At 31.3% G+C, this 14,438-nt stretch overlaps 2 protein-coding genes and 1 long non-coding RNA gene across 3 annotated transcripts; all 3 read left to right on the top strand.

The window, feature by feature from the left end:
• The first annotated feature begins 5,377 nt into the window (after positions 1 to 5,377).
• LOC110718103 (merozoite surface antigen 2-like) lies at positions 5,378 to 9,387 on the top strand. The gene is made up of 3 exons (XM_021896901.1): positions 5,378 to 5,622; positions 7,892 to 7,966; positions 8,561 to 9,387. The coding sequence occupies exons 2-3, from the start codon at positions 7,896 to 7,898 to the stop codon at positions 9,363 to 9,365; spliced, it is 876 nt and encodes a 291-aa protein (XP_021752593.1). The 5' UTR covers positions 5,378 to 5,622; positions 7,892 to 7,895; the 3' UTR covers positions 9,366 to 9,387.
• A 153-nt stretch (positions 9,388 to 9,540) lies between these two features.
• Positions 9,541 to 10,760, top strand: LOC110718104. The gene is made up of 4 exons (XM_021896903.1): positions 9,541 to 9,734; positions 10,145 to 10,330; positions 10,466 to 10,525; positions 10,606 to 10,760. Exons 1-4 carry the CDS (start codon positions 9,558 to 9,560, stop codon positions 10,618 to 10,620), a joined length of 438 nt encoding a protein of 145 aa, XP_021752595.1. The 5' UTR covers positions 9,541 to 9,557; the 3' UTR covers positions 10,621 to 10,760.
• A 93-nt stretch (positions 10,761 to 10,853) lies between these two features.
• Positions 10,854 to 14,192, top strand: LOC110717675. The gene is made up of 5 exons (XR_002510766.1): positions 10,854 to 11,722; positions 11,814 to 12,006; positions 12,092 to 12,337; positions 12,448 to 12,657; positions 13,745 to 14,192. It is a non-coding gene; the product is annotated as an uncharacterized LOC110717675 (long non-coding RNA).
• Positions 14,193 to 14,438: the final 246 nt, after the last annotated feature.

Raw genomic sequence — 14,438 nt, 5'->3', positions numbered from 1 at the left:
AGTATGAGTAGTGGAATTATTTCACGTAGAAAGGAATGTGAGTGTATGTAAGAGAAAATATAGTTGTGAGAAATCTTATTATAATCTTTTCAATATTTAATTTTAAGAAAATTGAGTTTAAATATTTTTAGAAAATGTATTTTATTTTTAAAAATATTTCTTGCTTTATTAAGATCACAAATTCTCCAAAAAGGCGTGTACGTTAATTTATTGTAAAATGGGTTAAAGTTATCTTATAAGTATTTAAATTTACCCTTTATACTACAAAAAATATTTTTTTTTAATAAATTTTATCTTATAAAAAAACTTATAATACATTAGATTTATCATATTAGCCTTTATAATATGTAATCATGAATTTATAAGAAATTACACATTAAAATAAATTCAAACCAACGACAAATTAAAAGTTACCAAAAAATTAGTTAAAGTTACCCTTAAACTGACCGTCTTACAAAAATTAACGTACACCCGTCTGACACAAGACTTATTGTATCAAGATTGGGTAGCCATTTCCATTCTTGAACCATCCGTAGTTGGAAGGAACTTTTTAAAGTCAAAATAGTTTATTTAAGATCATCATGAAAAAACAAATGTTGCAACTACATTACAATGAGAACTAATAAAGTGTTTTCTTAAAAAAAAAAAAAAAAAAAAAAAAAAAAAAAAAAAACAAAAAAACTAATAAAGTGTTGGCTCACTTAGTAAGGCTCTTACAGTGGCGGACCTGGGCTTGTGCCTGGTGGGTCAAGTGACTCACCAGGGCCCAAAAAAAATTTTAAGTTATTTAAAAAAAAAAAAAAAAAAAACTTTCTTTAGCTTCCCGAGTTACTGTCTTCCTCTGTTCCTCAAAGTTCAAACCCTAGCCTTCTTCTCTAGTTCTCTTCGCCTCTTCGCTTCATCTCCAGTTCTCCACCCAGCCACCGTTCTCTTCGCCTGCTCCGTCTCCGTGGAGTCGTGGACGGTGGACAATAACAGGAAAAGGGTAGTGAAGGGCTGAGATTTTTATTGCTCGAAAGAAAAAGGAAAGAAAAACAGGAGGCCTGATATTAGAAAAAAGATTAAAACCAAAACCGACTCCAAATACTTGCAGGTTATAAAATTGCAGTTTAGATTACTGAATTGCAAACCTCTTTCCTCTCAAATTTTCCAGAAAACCCTAATCGAAGAGAAGCAATAGAAATTGAGAAAAAACTTTAAAGAAAAATGGATGACTCTATCCCTGTTCGTCTTTTTTGTTCTATTCCTCCTCTAACTGAGTTTCGGGATGCAGATCCATGGGATAACACTAACCTCGATAAGTTTACGGACGATCTTCTAGCGAAGTGGGACGAGTAAGATTATAATTTTCCAGATTTTATCAAACTTAAGCTTTTCTTTGTCTCTGCTATTATTTAGTTTTCACAATTATGATTATTATTATTTTAAATCTATATTGTTTGAATTCTAAGTTTTTGTTTTAGGGGTAATAATGATAATAATGATAATGCTGAAGTGCTGACTTGCTGAGTGCCTAAGTGATTATTTTAAATCAAATGTTGAATGATTGTTTAATTACTTATTTGGAGAATGATTTGTTTTTGAATGTTAGCATGGAAGATATCATAAATCGATATCAAAACATGAAAACTCGTCGAGAACTATTGTAATAAGTTTGCATTACTATTTAATTATCTTTTGTAGTATTATATGAACATTTGGTTGTATTTTGTACTGTTTGAATATTTAGATGTATTTTTTAGTACTATTATTTGGTTGTTTGGTAAAAAAATTTTTTTACATATTTGATTATCGATTGTGACTCACCAGTCGGAAATTCCTGGGTCCGCCACTGGGCTCTTACCTTAAATCCTAGAGCTTTGGGGTTCAAATCCTACCAAATAAAGATACTTGGGGTAGAGACTCTCTTACCCTCTCCTCTACTCTTAAATCCCAAATATCTGGGCCACAAATACTGGACCAAAAAAAAACCGTGCGGGTGAGGTTTGGTTAGGGTTGTCATTACCTCTTTTTTTTTTTAAAAAAAAAACACTATATTACAATGAGAAGAAAGTATGAATTCTCATAATTTGTAGTTTCACTCAAAATTTTTATATTTCCATGTTCTGAGGAGCATATGTTTTACTAAGGTATTAACTTTTAAAAATAGGCAAAATTGGTTAGATCAACATACACCAACTATAGGTCGGGTGTGATTCCCAACAACATGACCTTTAAGTGGAGTAATGTATAACAAATGAAATCCGGCGGTAAAAAATTCCATCAAAGTTACAAAATCGTCACAATTTTATTTTATTTTTAAGTTTGTAACTCTATTTTAAACCTTTATGTTTGTATTTAAAGAGACAGTTGGAAATATTAAGTGAATATTAACATTTATTATAACAGTTAACGCGTGATTTTGTCATACATTTATAAATTAATGTCAACTTACGAAAGATATAAATACTCTTATATTTTGTTAAGGGGTACACATATCATTACCTATAATATAAAGCTTAAAGAGTTTTTAAAATGACAATTTGTAACTACAATAGAATTTCCATTCCTTGAATTTCAATATATACAAAAATTTGCACCTGCCTCCTATAGGTTGCGTTGTCTATTGCTTACACTTAAAGGTTGTGATGTTGCGAGCAAATGTAAATAGTTTGTGCTATTTTAGCTAATTTTTGCCTTATATCAATTGTTGGAAAATTAATATATTTTCCATCATTTTTTTTCTAATTATTTCACAATGACTTTTTTGCTCCATTTACATGAGTTAGATTCACAATATTTCTTTACTAATACAGGATAAAGTTTACCATGTGAAATGTTATTGGATTGTTTGAGTGTATATTTGCAAAATACCAAATTTATATAAATTTTGCTTAAGCTTCATTAGAGATATAAAGGGCCAACTGCATTGACTAAAGTGAAAGTCAATATATAACAATATCTTCTTAAAGGAGAGAGTATGTATATTCTTAAAGGCAAAAGTGAAAATATTAGATTAAAACATGAATATAAAACATGATTGTTCAATGCATGCATCATATTGTCATACATTGTAAATTATTAGCAATCCAAAAAATAGAGTTCTGTATCACTACCCTACATTGTATGGGCATATGGCTATGATCATGCATTCATGCTGCATGAGAAAAAACACACACACAAAAAAAAAGAGATTCATGTCATAAAAATAAGATGATTACCATGCAAAATTTTACTTCGTTTTGGTCTTTTGGATTTAACATACTAAATTCTTATAATTTTTACTTAAGCATATACTCTGTAAGAGACTTTGATAGTCAAAAATTCAAGATAACACATTGATTAACGTAAAAGTTAATTTTTCGTTTCTTTAATTATGTAAAACAGAGGGGGTATATAGTTAGTTATTGTCAAAGTTAAAATGTCAAAGCTTAATCAATGTATCAAACATTAAAATATCAAGTTAAATCAATGTAGGTATCAAACATCAATTGACACATTATATGTTTCAAAAAAAAAAAAAAAAATTGACACATTATATTACCCTAAACGGCTAAACCAATTTTTTTTAAAAAATAAATATTAATTTATTTGCGTATATCATTACCCTACATAGTTGACTATCATGCATTCATGTTTAATGAAAACAATATTTTTATAAAAAAAATGAAATAAATAAATCCATGTGATAAAAATAAGATATTAACCGAAACATTAATATATAGGTTTACACACTTCCTTACACTTAAACATCTAAACAAACAACAAAACACTCTCAATGAAACAAACTTAAATTATCACATCAATGGAATGATTTGTGTAATTGTCGTACACTTGTACGCCTCTCTTTAAATAAACAATGCATTATGAAATCCCAATCTTTTTCTTCGATATCCACAGATAAACGTCATTCCCATTATTTACAAAGCTTGTTGAACATCCATGCAATGATTTATTAAGCTTTAACATTTTCTATGCTTTGTTTTATTCAAAACTATGTTATATTTTGATTTTTACATTATTTATATGCGAAGTATTAAATCTGACATATTATTAACTAATATTTAATAAATAAGTAACTATATTAGTCACAATGTGTATTTTGTTTTCAAAATATTAAATTTTTGTAATTTTATTGATAGGCAATTAGGTATAAAAATTCAAAACTATTTGCTTGCATATAAGTCCGGTGAAATTGTAAAATAATTAAAAGAGAGAGTATACTTGACTACAAGTACAAACGGAGTAATCTCTTTCTCTCTTTTCTTGCCTCGTTAAATTTTTGCTACGAGATTTCTTTTTATGTTTTTTATTGGGTGAAGTTAATGAGAGACAAAATTAATATGATCAAATGTAATAGATGTGGGACTCATTAAGTCATTGGTGAATTAATTCCAAGACGACTTGAAGTTGAAGAATTAATTTTAGTCCAAAATAAACCTTTTTTTTTTCCTTATATTTTATACTTGTATATATTTGTGGATATTGTAGTAGCAATTGTCAATTTAAAAGAGTCATTTGCAGCAAACAAACCACAATCACACCAACTAGAGAATGATATTCGTTTACTTTTTATGATAAGATTAGATAAGGAAACAATGAATTCACCATATCAAAGTTGTGACATGAAAACAAGGACTTCAAGTTGAATGAGTCCATACAAAGTCTCCACTATTCACAAGTCAAGCAACCCTAATAATCTTGCTAGCCCTTCCCCGATCAATTCTTGTTTGATTTTGTTAACTCTGTTTTCATTATCGTTGATTGTCAATTGTAGATGCCGTATGACTTTAATTAATGATATATAGTGTCCTTTAGGACTTCTTTCAAAAAAAAAAAAAAAAAAAGTTAATAAAGTACCTACGATTTTTTTTCTTTTACTTAAAAGTTAAATACCTTCTTTTTTCATAGTTATAATAGTTTCTTTTTTACCCTCATCTTCTTTCCCACTCATACTTCGTATATGATCTATTTTAGGACTAGGGAAAATACTCCATAGGGAATAAATAAATTGAATAGGCGTGTATGAAACTTTAAAAAAATTTCATATGATAATGTTTTCTTTTTTATAGTCTCATACATTCATATCAGGGTAAATTTTACACTCGAGTACTGTTACGTTAGTGATTTGATTAGGTTTTTAGAGAATTAAGTAAAGTGACACCTTCAAAAATAAAGTACATAACATCATTTATAAAGTTATCGTCTTTTGGGAGACTTATTAAGTTTAGGTTTTTGTGAATTGGACTAAACTATTTAATGAAATAAAAAATTTGGGAATATATATATATATATATATAAATATATATATATATATATATATATATATATATATATATATATATATATATATATATATATATATATAGAAATAGGATCATATGAGACCACCCCCCTTATGTGAGAACCCTATTATATGTGAAGACATATTACAACCGTTGGATCAATTTCATCCAACGGTCATAATACAACCCGGTAAAACAAAGCTCATTTATTTCAAATTCATTTCCTGCGTTTTTTCTCTCTCCTCCTTCTTCCTTTCGCTCAATTTTCTCTCTCCTCCTTCAATATTACGGTTTTCTACTCTGTTGCTCTTTGATTTTTCATCACAAGTTCTTCAATCTTCATCAATTCTTCGTTAATGTGAGTCTATTGTTTATACATTTGCTGTTTTTCAATTAATTTTATGTTACATTCATTGTTTATTTTCGTTTTGATTTTCGTTTAATTTGTTTTGATTATCGTTTTTTTGTTGATTATAGTTTTATTTTCGTTTTCTTGAGTAATTATAAAGTTAATTTTAGTTTTATTTGGCTGAATTTAGGTCTTACTAAGTGTCCTTGCTTTGATTTTGTTGCGATTTTTGCTTGATTTTCGTTTACCTTTTCGTTTAATTTGTTCTGATTTTAGCTCATTAATTTTAGGTTACTTTGTGTCGATTATCTTTTAGTTTGTTTTTTTTTTGTTGATTTTAGTTTTTTTCGTTTTTTTGAGTAATTATCAAGTTATTTTTAGTTTTATTTTGTCTGAATTTAGGTTTTTACAAGTCTTCTTGCTTTGGTTGTGTATTTGAGAAATTATGTTGTGGTTTTGTTGCGATTTTTGTTGCTCTATTGTTTTGTAGAAACTTTACAAGAGCTTCGTGCAAACATTAAGCAGTTGTTTGGAGGGAAAGGGGGGGGGGTGGGAAGTCAGACCGTGGAGACACTCAATTTTATGACTGCTATGATTGATGACACTCAATTAAACTAATCCTTTAATTGCTTTCGGATCGAAGCTTGTATGTATGTTAAATGTGCTTTGTTTTTAATGTCGGGGCTTGGATTTATGGGGCTATAGGCTATTAAAATCTACTCTAGCAACAGTGGATGTTGTATATAACTGTTTTTGTCAATGGCAGGACTATGTATGCTTAATGCTTTAGTTAGGGTCCTTAACTACTGCTACACTTGAAGTACAAAAGAAGGTCTTAAAGATCATAGAGAGCACTTCCTAAGCATGCCTTATCATAAATCTAAATTGATTAGAGTTTATAGATGGATATATACGAGTTGTTAGTATATCTCGAAAGAAAACAAAGTTTGGAATGACATTCTAGGAACATGTGTGTAAATTTATAAGATAATGGTTATTTATTCTTTTGGGATTTGATTCAAAATAGCTGAACTCTGAACCAGTTCCCCAAACTGCTAAATTTCCTTTTCTTTTGGTTTGGTTGCTGATTTTTCATCCTTGCCTGCTGTTGCTACATTTGTGTTTGAAGTACCACCGTTCTGTTCTTTGTGAAAAATTTCTGGACCAGAACGGTATTATGGAGAACTCAGTTTACGAAACTTGCTTATTGCTGCTACATTTGTGTTTGATGTACCACGTTCTTTTTGCATGAGCTCTTGACTTGAATAGTATGTAGAAGAACTGAGTTTGCAAAACCTGACCTGAACCTATTTGATGTTAGCGTTTGGCTTATAAGCTAGAACTATCGACAAACCAGCAGATAACTACGAATCAACCAAAATTTTTTTGGTCAATTCGTTTGACAGCTCAAGTAGCTTCAATTGTTTTTATATAATAGCTGAAATTATGGTTTTCGTAGTGCCAAAGCACTCTAGATCTCATTGGCAATATTTGTCTGATTTGGTAGCTGTTCTTTAGCTGTGTGTAAAATAAAATAGAGAGAATTATTTTATCAGGAGTAGAAGCGAAAGCAAGCTAGTCAGCCACCAACTACAGAGAACAATGACATCATTTCAACTATCCGTTGCGTGCATTATTATCTTTTGACCATTCCAAGCATAGTTCTTTTTTTGTTGATAGCCTCACATATTTTTTTCTTTAATAAATAAATATTTCACCACTAAAATTAATGATTGTATAAAATTATTGGTCAAAAGTCGTCTTAATTTCTGTTAAATTATTACTAGTATATCTTTATATCCCATTTCATATAATAACAATAAATAATACACCAAGGTATATAGAAGTATTATTATTATTATGATTATCATAAAGTTGATTGACAAAGTCGTGTTGGATAATACTCGTACTACAACAAGTAAAACTCAGTTTTCAGTGAGTTAGGTTTTTCTTTTTGAAGTATGTGGTACCCTGGAATAGCTTAAAGGAGCAAATCGGCAATGACTCAGTCATATGGCCTTATATCCTTCGTTCTGCTAAACTGTGTGTTTGAGTCACTAGTGACCATGGCATAAGCCTCTGCATCAAAACAGAAAAAAACACCAAAAACAGAAAACCAATAAGGAAACAAACAGAAACTAGCTTGCATTCCTAAGTTGAAACAACCATCTGACTTGGGCTCTTGTCCATCTTCTGTTTATTAGTTGCTGGCTTCTGTTTATAGATGCAACATTGTAGATTAAGTTACCTTACATTTTTTTTAGTTTTTTTGTAACAGTGCTATGGATTCTTCAGTTGCTACTGATATTAACAATGCTAAAGATTATACAGATGTACATTTGGAAAGGATAATGTACGTGTTTTGTTATTTCCTTATTTTATGTTGTCTTATTAAATGCTTGTTGATTTAATGAATTATTAAAGAAATGCTTGCTAATTTGACATATGAGCAAATAACTATATGCTTATTTTCTAAATGAGCAAAAAACTGTTTGCTCATTTCCCAAATGAGCAAAAAACTGATTGCTCATTTCCCAAATGAGCAACTAACTATTTGCTCATTTCATAAATGAACATCTATGTGTTTGCTCATTTCACAAATGAACATCTATGTTTTTGCTCATTTGTGTAAAATTAGCAACTAAATATTTGCTCATTTGACAAATGAGCAACTAACTATTTGCTCATTTGTTAAATTAGCAACTAAGTATTTGCTCATTTGACAAATGAGAAACTATCTATTTTGCTTATTTTAGAAATAAGTAACAAATTATTTGCTCATTTGACAAATGAGCAAACTAATTCACAAATGAGCAAACTAATGTTTGCTCATTTCACAAATGAGCAACTAACTATTTGTTCATTTGAGAAATGAGCATCTATGTTTTTCCTTATTCGTTAAATCTATGTGATATTTGACTTTTTTTTTATGACATTGTATCAGCAGGAATTCTATTGAAAAGGAGTCTGGTGCGAATGCCGGTTCATCAGGGGCGGCTACTGTCGATGCCGGTTCATCAGGGGCTGCTGACGAGGCTAGTTCACCAGGGGTTGCTGCCGAGGCTGGTTCATCAGGGGCTGGTGCCGAGGATGGTTCACCAGGGGTTGCTGCCGAGGCTGGTTCATCAGGGGCTGCTGCCGAGGCAGGTTCATCAGGGTCTGTTGCCGAGGCAGGTTCATCAGGGGCTCTAGTGGCAGAGGAGAAGATCAGTGAAAAGAAGAGAAAGAAAATCAAAGTAGTTGCTACAAAGGGTAAAGCAAAAAAGGTTGAAAAAAGAGTGAAAGAAAAGCATAATGTGAAGTTTGAGGATCCAGACAGTGAAGATGCTGTTGATGAAGTGCAGAAATCAAAATCTGTTGTTTATGGGACGTTGCGTAATAGGATGTCACCTTCATCTGTTGTTAATGTTTTTAAGGAGTTTTTTGAAGATCAGTTGACTGCCATTAGAGCTATAGGATTTGGGTCTTTGGAGTTTTTGAAAGTGTCCCAACTGCCTTTGCAATTGGGTTTTTGGTTAGTCAAGCACTTTGATGCTCATAGTTGTACGTTGAATATTCCTGATTCCGATCCTTTCAAAATTACGGAACAACATGTACATGATGTCCTAGGGCTGCCAGCTGGAGGCATGGAGATGGATGCTAATCTTTTTTCAAAGGATGATAAAGTTATTAACCAGTGGAAAAAAACAGTTCCCAAAGAACTCATTATCTGTGAACATTGGGGAACTTTCAATGTACTTGAAGAACCATAAATCAGCTGGGCCAATGTTCAAACGCAATTTCGTAGTTCTTTGTGTTTCCACTTTAATGTCAGGTAGTTTTTTCATTTTCATATTTCTTATTTTAATTTCATTTTGTTCATTTTAATTTCATTTTGCTCATTTTAGTTTCATTTTGCTCATTTTAGTTTTTGTTTGATCATATTTTTTTAATTTTGTTATTTTATGTTAGGAGGACAAAACAAGAATGTTAATCATGACGTTCTCAGATATTTGAGTAATGTTGCTAAAATCAAGGATTTAAATTGGTCGAAGTTTATCCTTGATTCTCTTGTGAAGGCGAAGATCAAATGGGATGAGCTTCCTACTCGCTACTTTCCAGGATCTTTATTATTTCTTATGGTATGTTTTTATGTGTTGCATTTTATTGTTTGAAAAATAGCAGGATCACCTGCAACCCCCTTCCTCCCTTAAACAAGAACACACACACACACTTACACACACACATACACATACACATAAATACACATATACAAGCACACAGACACACATATATGCACACACACACTGACACTGACACACACACACAGACACACACAGAGATACACACACACACACAGACAGATGCACATACATACATGCACTCACAACCTATAATAGAATCTGAAATCAGAATTGAAATGTGTGGGTAGGTTTCAGTAAGGGCTGGTTCTGGTATTTTCTAAGTTTTATTTTTTTATTTTTTATGCATTAACTGTTATTTATTTGTTTAATTTTAATGTACTAATCTTTTCTATCTTACTTGTTTGCAGCTTTTATATGTTGATCATTTTGTCATTGAGGAAGTTAGAGCGAAAAGAGAAACTCTTGTTCTCAAAGGCTGGACAACGAATATGTTGTCTAGCCGTGAGAAATTGGAAATTTTTAAGGGGAGGCTTGGAATTTTCGATAAAAATCTGAAGGTTATTGGTCCTTCTGGCAGCAAACAACCAAAAATGGTATTTCACTTTCAATCAATACTTAGCTTTTTTGCCTTTTAGAATTAAATTGAATTGGACCAAATCTTGTTAGATTTCATTGCAAACGATCCCAACTTATTCTGACATTTTTTTTTTTTTTTTTTTTGCATTCAGGAAACATCTGTTCCAACTGTTCCACAAACTAATGAAGATGTTGAAGTAGATCCAAAGAAGGTATTTATATGATTTTTAATGTAGATCTAATATTAATTTATTTTGTTGTTTAATGACATCCATTCTAACTCAATGTTCAGAATTCTATTCTGTGAAGTTTGGTTGGCAAAATTGGGTTGTGGAGTATCAGCAACAGTTGAATAATGATGCAATGTGGCACTCTATTATGGCGCATCAATGGAGTAGAGAAATCAGCAAAAAAATATTTGCTCATTTGTCAAATGAGCATTTAATTTTTTGCTCATTTGTCAAATGAGCAAAAACCTTAGTGCTCATTTGACAAATGAGCAAAAAATTAATTGCTCATTTGACAAATGAGCAAATATTTTACCATTGATTTTTTATTTATGTTTTTTTTATTTAGTCTTTTGTTTTATATTTATCTTATTTATTTATGTTGTTTTTTCTAGAAATGCTTAATGGATCTTGCAGCGTCTTCGACTAAGTTGGTGTTGGCATACATGGACTTTCATGAAAAACATGAACTAGTTGTGAAGCATTTTCCTCACAATGAGAAAATACGAAAGCTGAAGGAAGATGCAATGGGTATTTGTGACGAGCAAAGATTGAGTTCTCAAGCTATGCCAGAAAATCATAGCTTTTCTTTTAGCCAAGACGATGAGTATTGACAAGATCCAGCCGTCATTGAAGCTTGGGATAGATTTTCCAAGATTTCTGCTAATGAGAAGAATGTTAAATCCTCAGTCTTTGCTAGGGCTGGTTGTCCAACCGTAACAGGAGCCATTGATGTTACAAAGATTGCGGCTGAAAGTGTTCAGATAGCAAATAGTCTTTCTGAAAATGAAGGTCCTGCTATTGTAGTTGAAACTGAAAAAGTTGTAGGAGGTTCAAGTATTCGATCTGGTTTGAGATCTTCAGTTAAAAAAGGATTTGGAACTCCTACTTTCAGTTTAGGATTTGATGATCCGGAGAACTCCCCAACTATTGTACAACCTTTAGTAGCTGTTGATGCTGATGTTCCTGTACGACCTTCAGTTGCTGCCGATGCTGCCGATGCTGATGTTCCTTGTGCTGTGTAGGTGGTGCTGATGTTCCTGTTTTGAAGAAGCGTAAAGTTCAACCATCAATGTTGCTTAGATCACCTTTTAAGGCACGGATTATCAAAATTTACACTACATTATCAGAAGTTCAGAAAACTGTCTTGGAAGCTCTGTTTATTGATGATAAAAATCGTTTGTAAGTATTTTTTTTATTATAGAATTTGCTATCTTGTATACTAATTCATATTTGCTTTAGTGATATTAACTTTTTTAATTCCTTTATGCAGTGATCTAGTCTTTTTATCCAAAGTTAATGGAGTGCATGATGTTGAAGTCATGAGATTTCAACTTGAAAAGCTGTATACTCACCTTAAAATTGATTCAGAAATCATTAATGCTTGGTGTAGTATTTTGAATTATAATGAGCAATTTAGAGACTCAAGTTCTCCTGCTCGTTTCTTTTTTAATGTTACTGCTACTGTAAGTTCATATTCTTTAATTTATTTTATTTTATTGAAGTATTTTACAGTATTCCAGTTGTATTAATTTTTTTTTAAACATGTAGGAGTGTCTTGTTCATTATGAGATTGATTCTGTTAGTTATCGGAATACTATGTTTCGTGAGGTTGCTCAAAAGTAATACAGCCAAAATGTTGTCCCAAAGAAGGACATTCAACTTTTCTTCTTCCTAGTTTACGAAATAGGTCATTATTTCTTGGTATGTTTCAACACTACCACAGAGCATGGTAATATTGAGGTTATTGATTATAGTGAAGATTCCGGATATCATACACAACTTTTAAAACATTTGGTACGGTTTAAAAGTTAATTTCTATTAACATTATGTTTGCTTATTTCAGTAAAATTATTAGATTTTAAAAATATCTATTATCTTTTCTCATTTGACATGTTTATTTTCAGAGAAGTGCATTTTGCAATTTTATGCAATATGAAGGAAATGTACAGAGCTCTGTGTTGTCAAGTGATATCAAGCGCATGGAGCATGTTACACTTGATTCTCCTTGGAAGTCTACAGATAATAATCATTTGCACTGTGGAATTGCATTGATGAGGATTATGGAAACATACATGGGTTTGTCAAAGTGGGCTTCAGGTTTGAAGAAGAATAATGTAAGTCTTTCATCTTATATGAATTGTCCTTAGATACTTGTTTGCTGGATTTTACAAGGCGTACAATTTTTACTTGTTAATTTCTAATACTCTCTGAGTTTATAAGAATATGGATATGTAAAGTGCAAATTTGAATGATAAAGAAAATTCATGATAATAAAAGGATATTAGTATGTTTATATGCACCACCAAAATATTTTTTTTATTATTCTTATATAGAAATTTAAATAAATCTTGCTCATTTGTCAAATGAGCAGCCAATAATTTGCTCATATTTCAAATGAGCAAGCAATTATTTGACTGAATTAATTTGAATTCTGTTTATTGTTTGAAAAATAGCAGGATCACCTGCAATCCCCTTCCTCCCTTAAACAAGAACACACACACACACTTACACACACATATACACATAAATACACATACACACGCACACAGATACACACACAGACACACACATAGATACACACACAGACACACACACATAGATACACACACAGACAGATGCACATATACACACACTGACACAGACACACACACACAGACACACACACAGAAACACATGCACATACTTAAACCGGCATCAACTAGTGCTCTAGGCTGTGGATTATGCATCCTTGATAAGTGAAATCTTCCAAGCTTCCATCTGTTTAAAAGGTAGCACACTAAGGCAGCTTCCTACTCTGGTTTTTTTTTTCTCTTGAAGTAGAGGCTTTGCACCAACATTTCAATAATTAAAAAAAACAGGACATAATTTCCACAACTTCTAATAGAATTCTGTTTATGTCCAATATAAGTAGCAGATGGTTCTGAGTGACCTTGCACACCAATCATCCACCTTCCCTTTTCCAACTCAGATGAAACTTGGACTATAAACTGTAGAGCAATTGAACCAAAATTCAGTGAACCCAGTGAACCTTTAGCAAGATTTCAAGCTACTTTTCTTTTTAAATAAATGTAAAGGAATCAGAATTTGGGTTTCTTATTACTTAATCTATTCTTCTTCTACGTGCTTCGTGCTTCACCCTGCTTTATACATTATATTTTTTAAAATTTTCTTGTTTTATTTTTTCTTTCCTATTTCTTACAGATGATAATCATGGAAAAACTTCGTGTGAAGTACACCTTGGCAATAATTTCAAGCGAAATAAACACAATTCAATCCGTTAAAGAAATTCCTCAAAAGAAGAAAAAGCAGAAGAAAGTTTCTCCTAAGACTGAACAAGAAAAAGTTGAAGAACAAAAGGGTGAAGAAGAAAAAGCTTAAGATGAAAAGGCTACTTGTTAGTGTTACCTCAATATTTTGCTTGGTGAAGTATTGATTAAGGTGTTGACATAGCTTTCTAATTTTAGGGAAGTAGAGAAACAATGATTTAATCAACTTGTAAATTGTTATTTTTTGAATGATGTAAAAATGGTGACTTTTGATTATGGTGACTTTTGTGTTTACCTGAAATACTTTGTCATTTATACCTACCGTTTTTTTGAACTATTTGTTGATTTACAAATGAGCAACGAACTATTTGAGCAAATAAACATTTGCTTATTTGCTTATTTGAGCAAATAAACAAAGAACAATTATTTGCTCAAGGGTAGAGCAAATTATTCTTTGCTCATTTGTCAAATGAGCAACTAACTATTTGCTCAATTGACAAATGAGCAAAGAATAATTAACTCATTTGAAAAATAAACAAAGAACAAATTACTCATTTGACAAATGAGCAAAGAATAATTTGCTCATTTAACAAATGAGCGAAGAAATGCTTGTTTATTTAATGAATGGT

The sequence above is a fragment of the Chenopodium quinoa genome, unplaced genomic scaffold (assembly GCF_001683475.1).
Source record: "Chenopodium quinoa cultivar QQ74 unplaced genomic scaffold, ASM168347v1, whole genome shotgun sequence".
Taxonomy (NCBI): Eukaryota; Viridiplantae; Streptophyta; class Magnoliopsida; order Caryophyllales; family Amaranthaceae; genus Chenopodium; species Chenopodium quinoa.
This window is presented reverse-complemented; position numbering and strand designations above follow the sequence as displayed.

Coding starts and splice junctions, on each gene's coding strand:
- LOC110718103 (XM_021896901.1), top strand. CDS start 7,896: ATGGATTCTTCAGTTGCTACTGATATTAACAATGCTAAAGATTATACA. Junction 7,967..8,560: donor GTACATTTGGAAAGGATAAT/GTACGTGTTTTG, acceptor TTGTATCAGCAG/GAATTCTATTGAAAAGGAGT.
- LOC110718104 (XM_021896903.1), top strand. CDS start 9,558: ATGTTAGGAGGACAAAACAAGAATGTTAATCATGACGTTCTCAGATAT. Junction 9,735..10,144: donor GATCTTTATTATTTCTTATG/GTATGTTTTTAT, acceptor ACTTGTTTGCAG/CTTTTATATGTTGATCATTT. Junction 10,331..10,465: donor GCAGCAAACAACCAAAAATG/GTATTTCACTTT, acceptor TTTTGCATTCAG/GAAACATCTGTTCCAACTGT.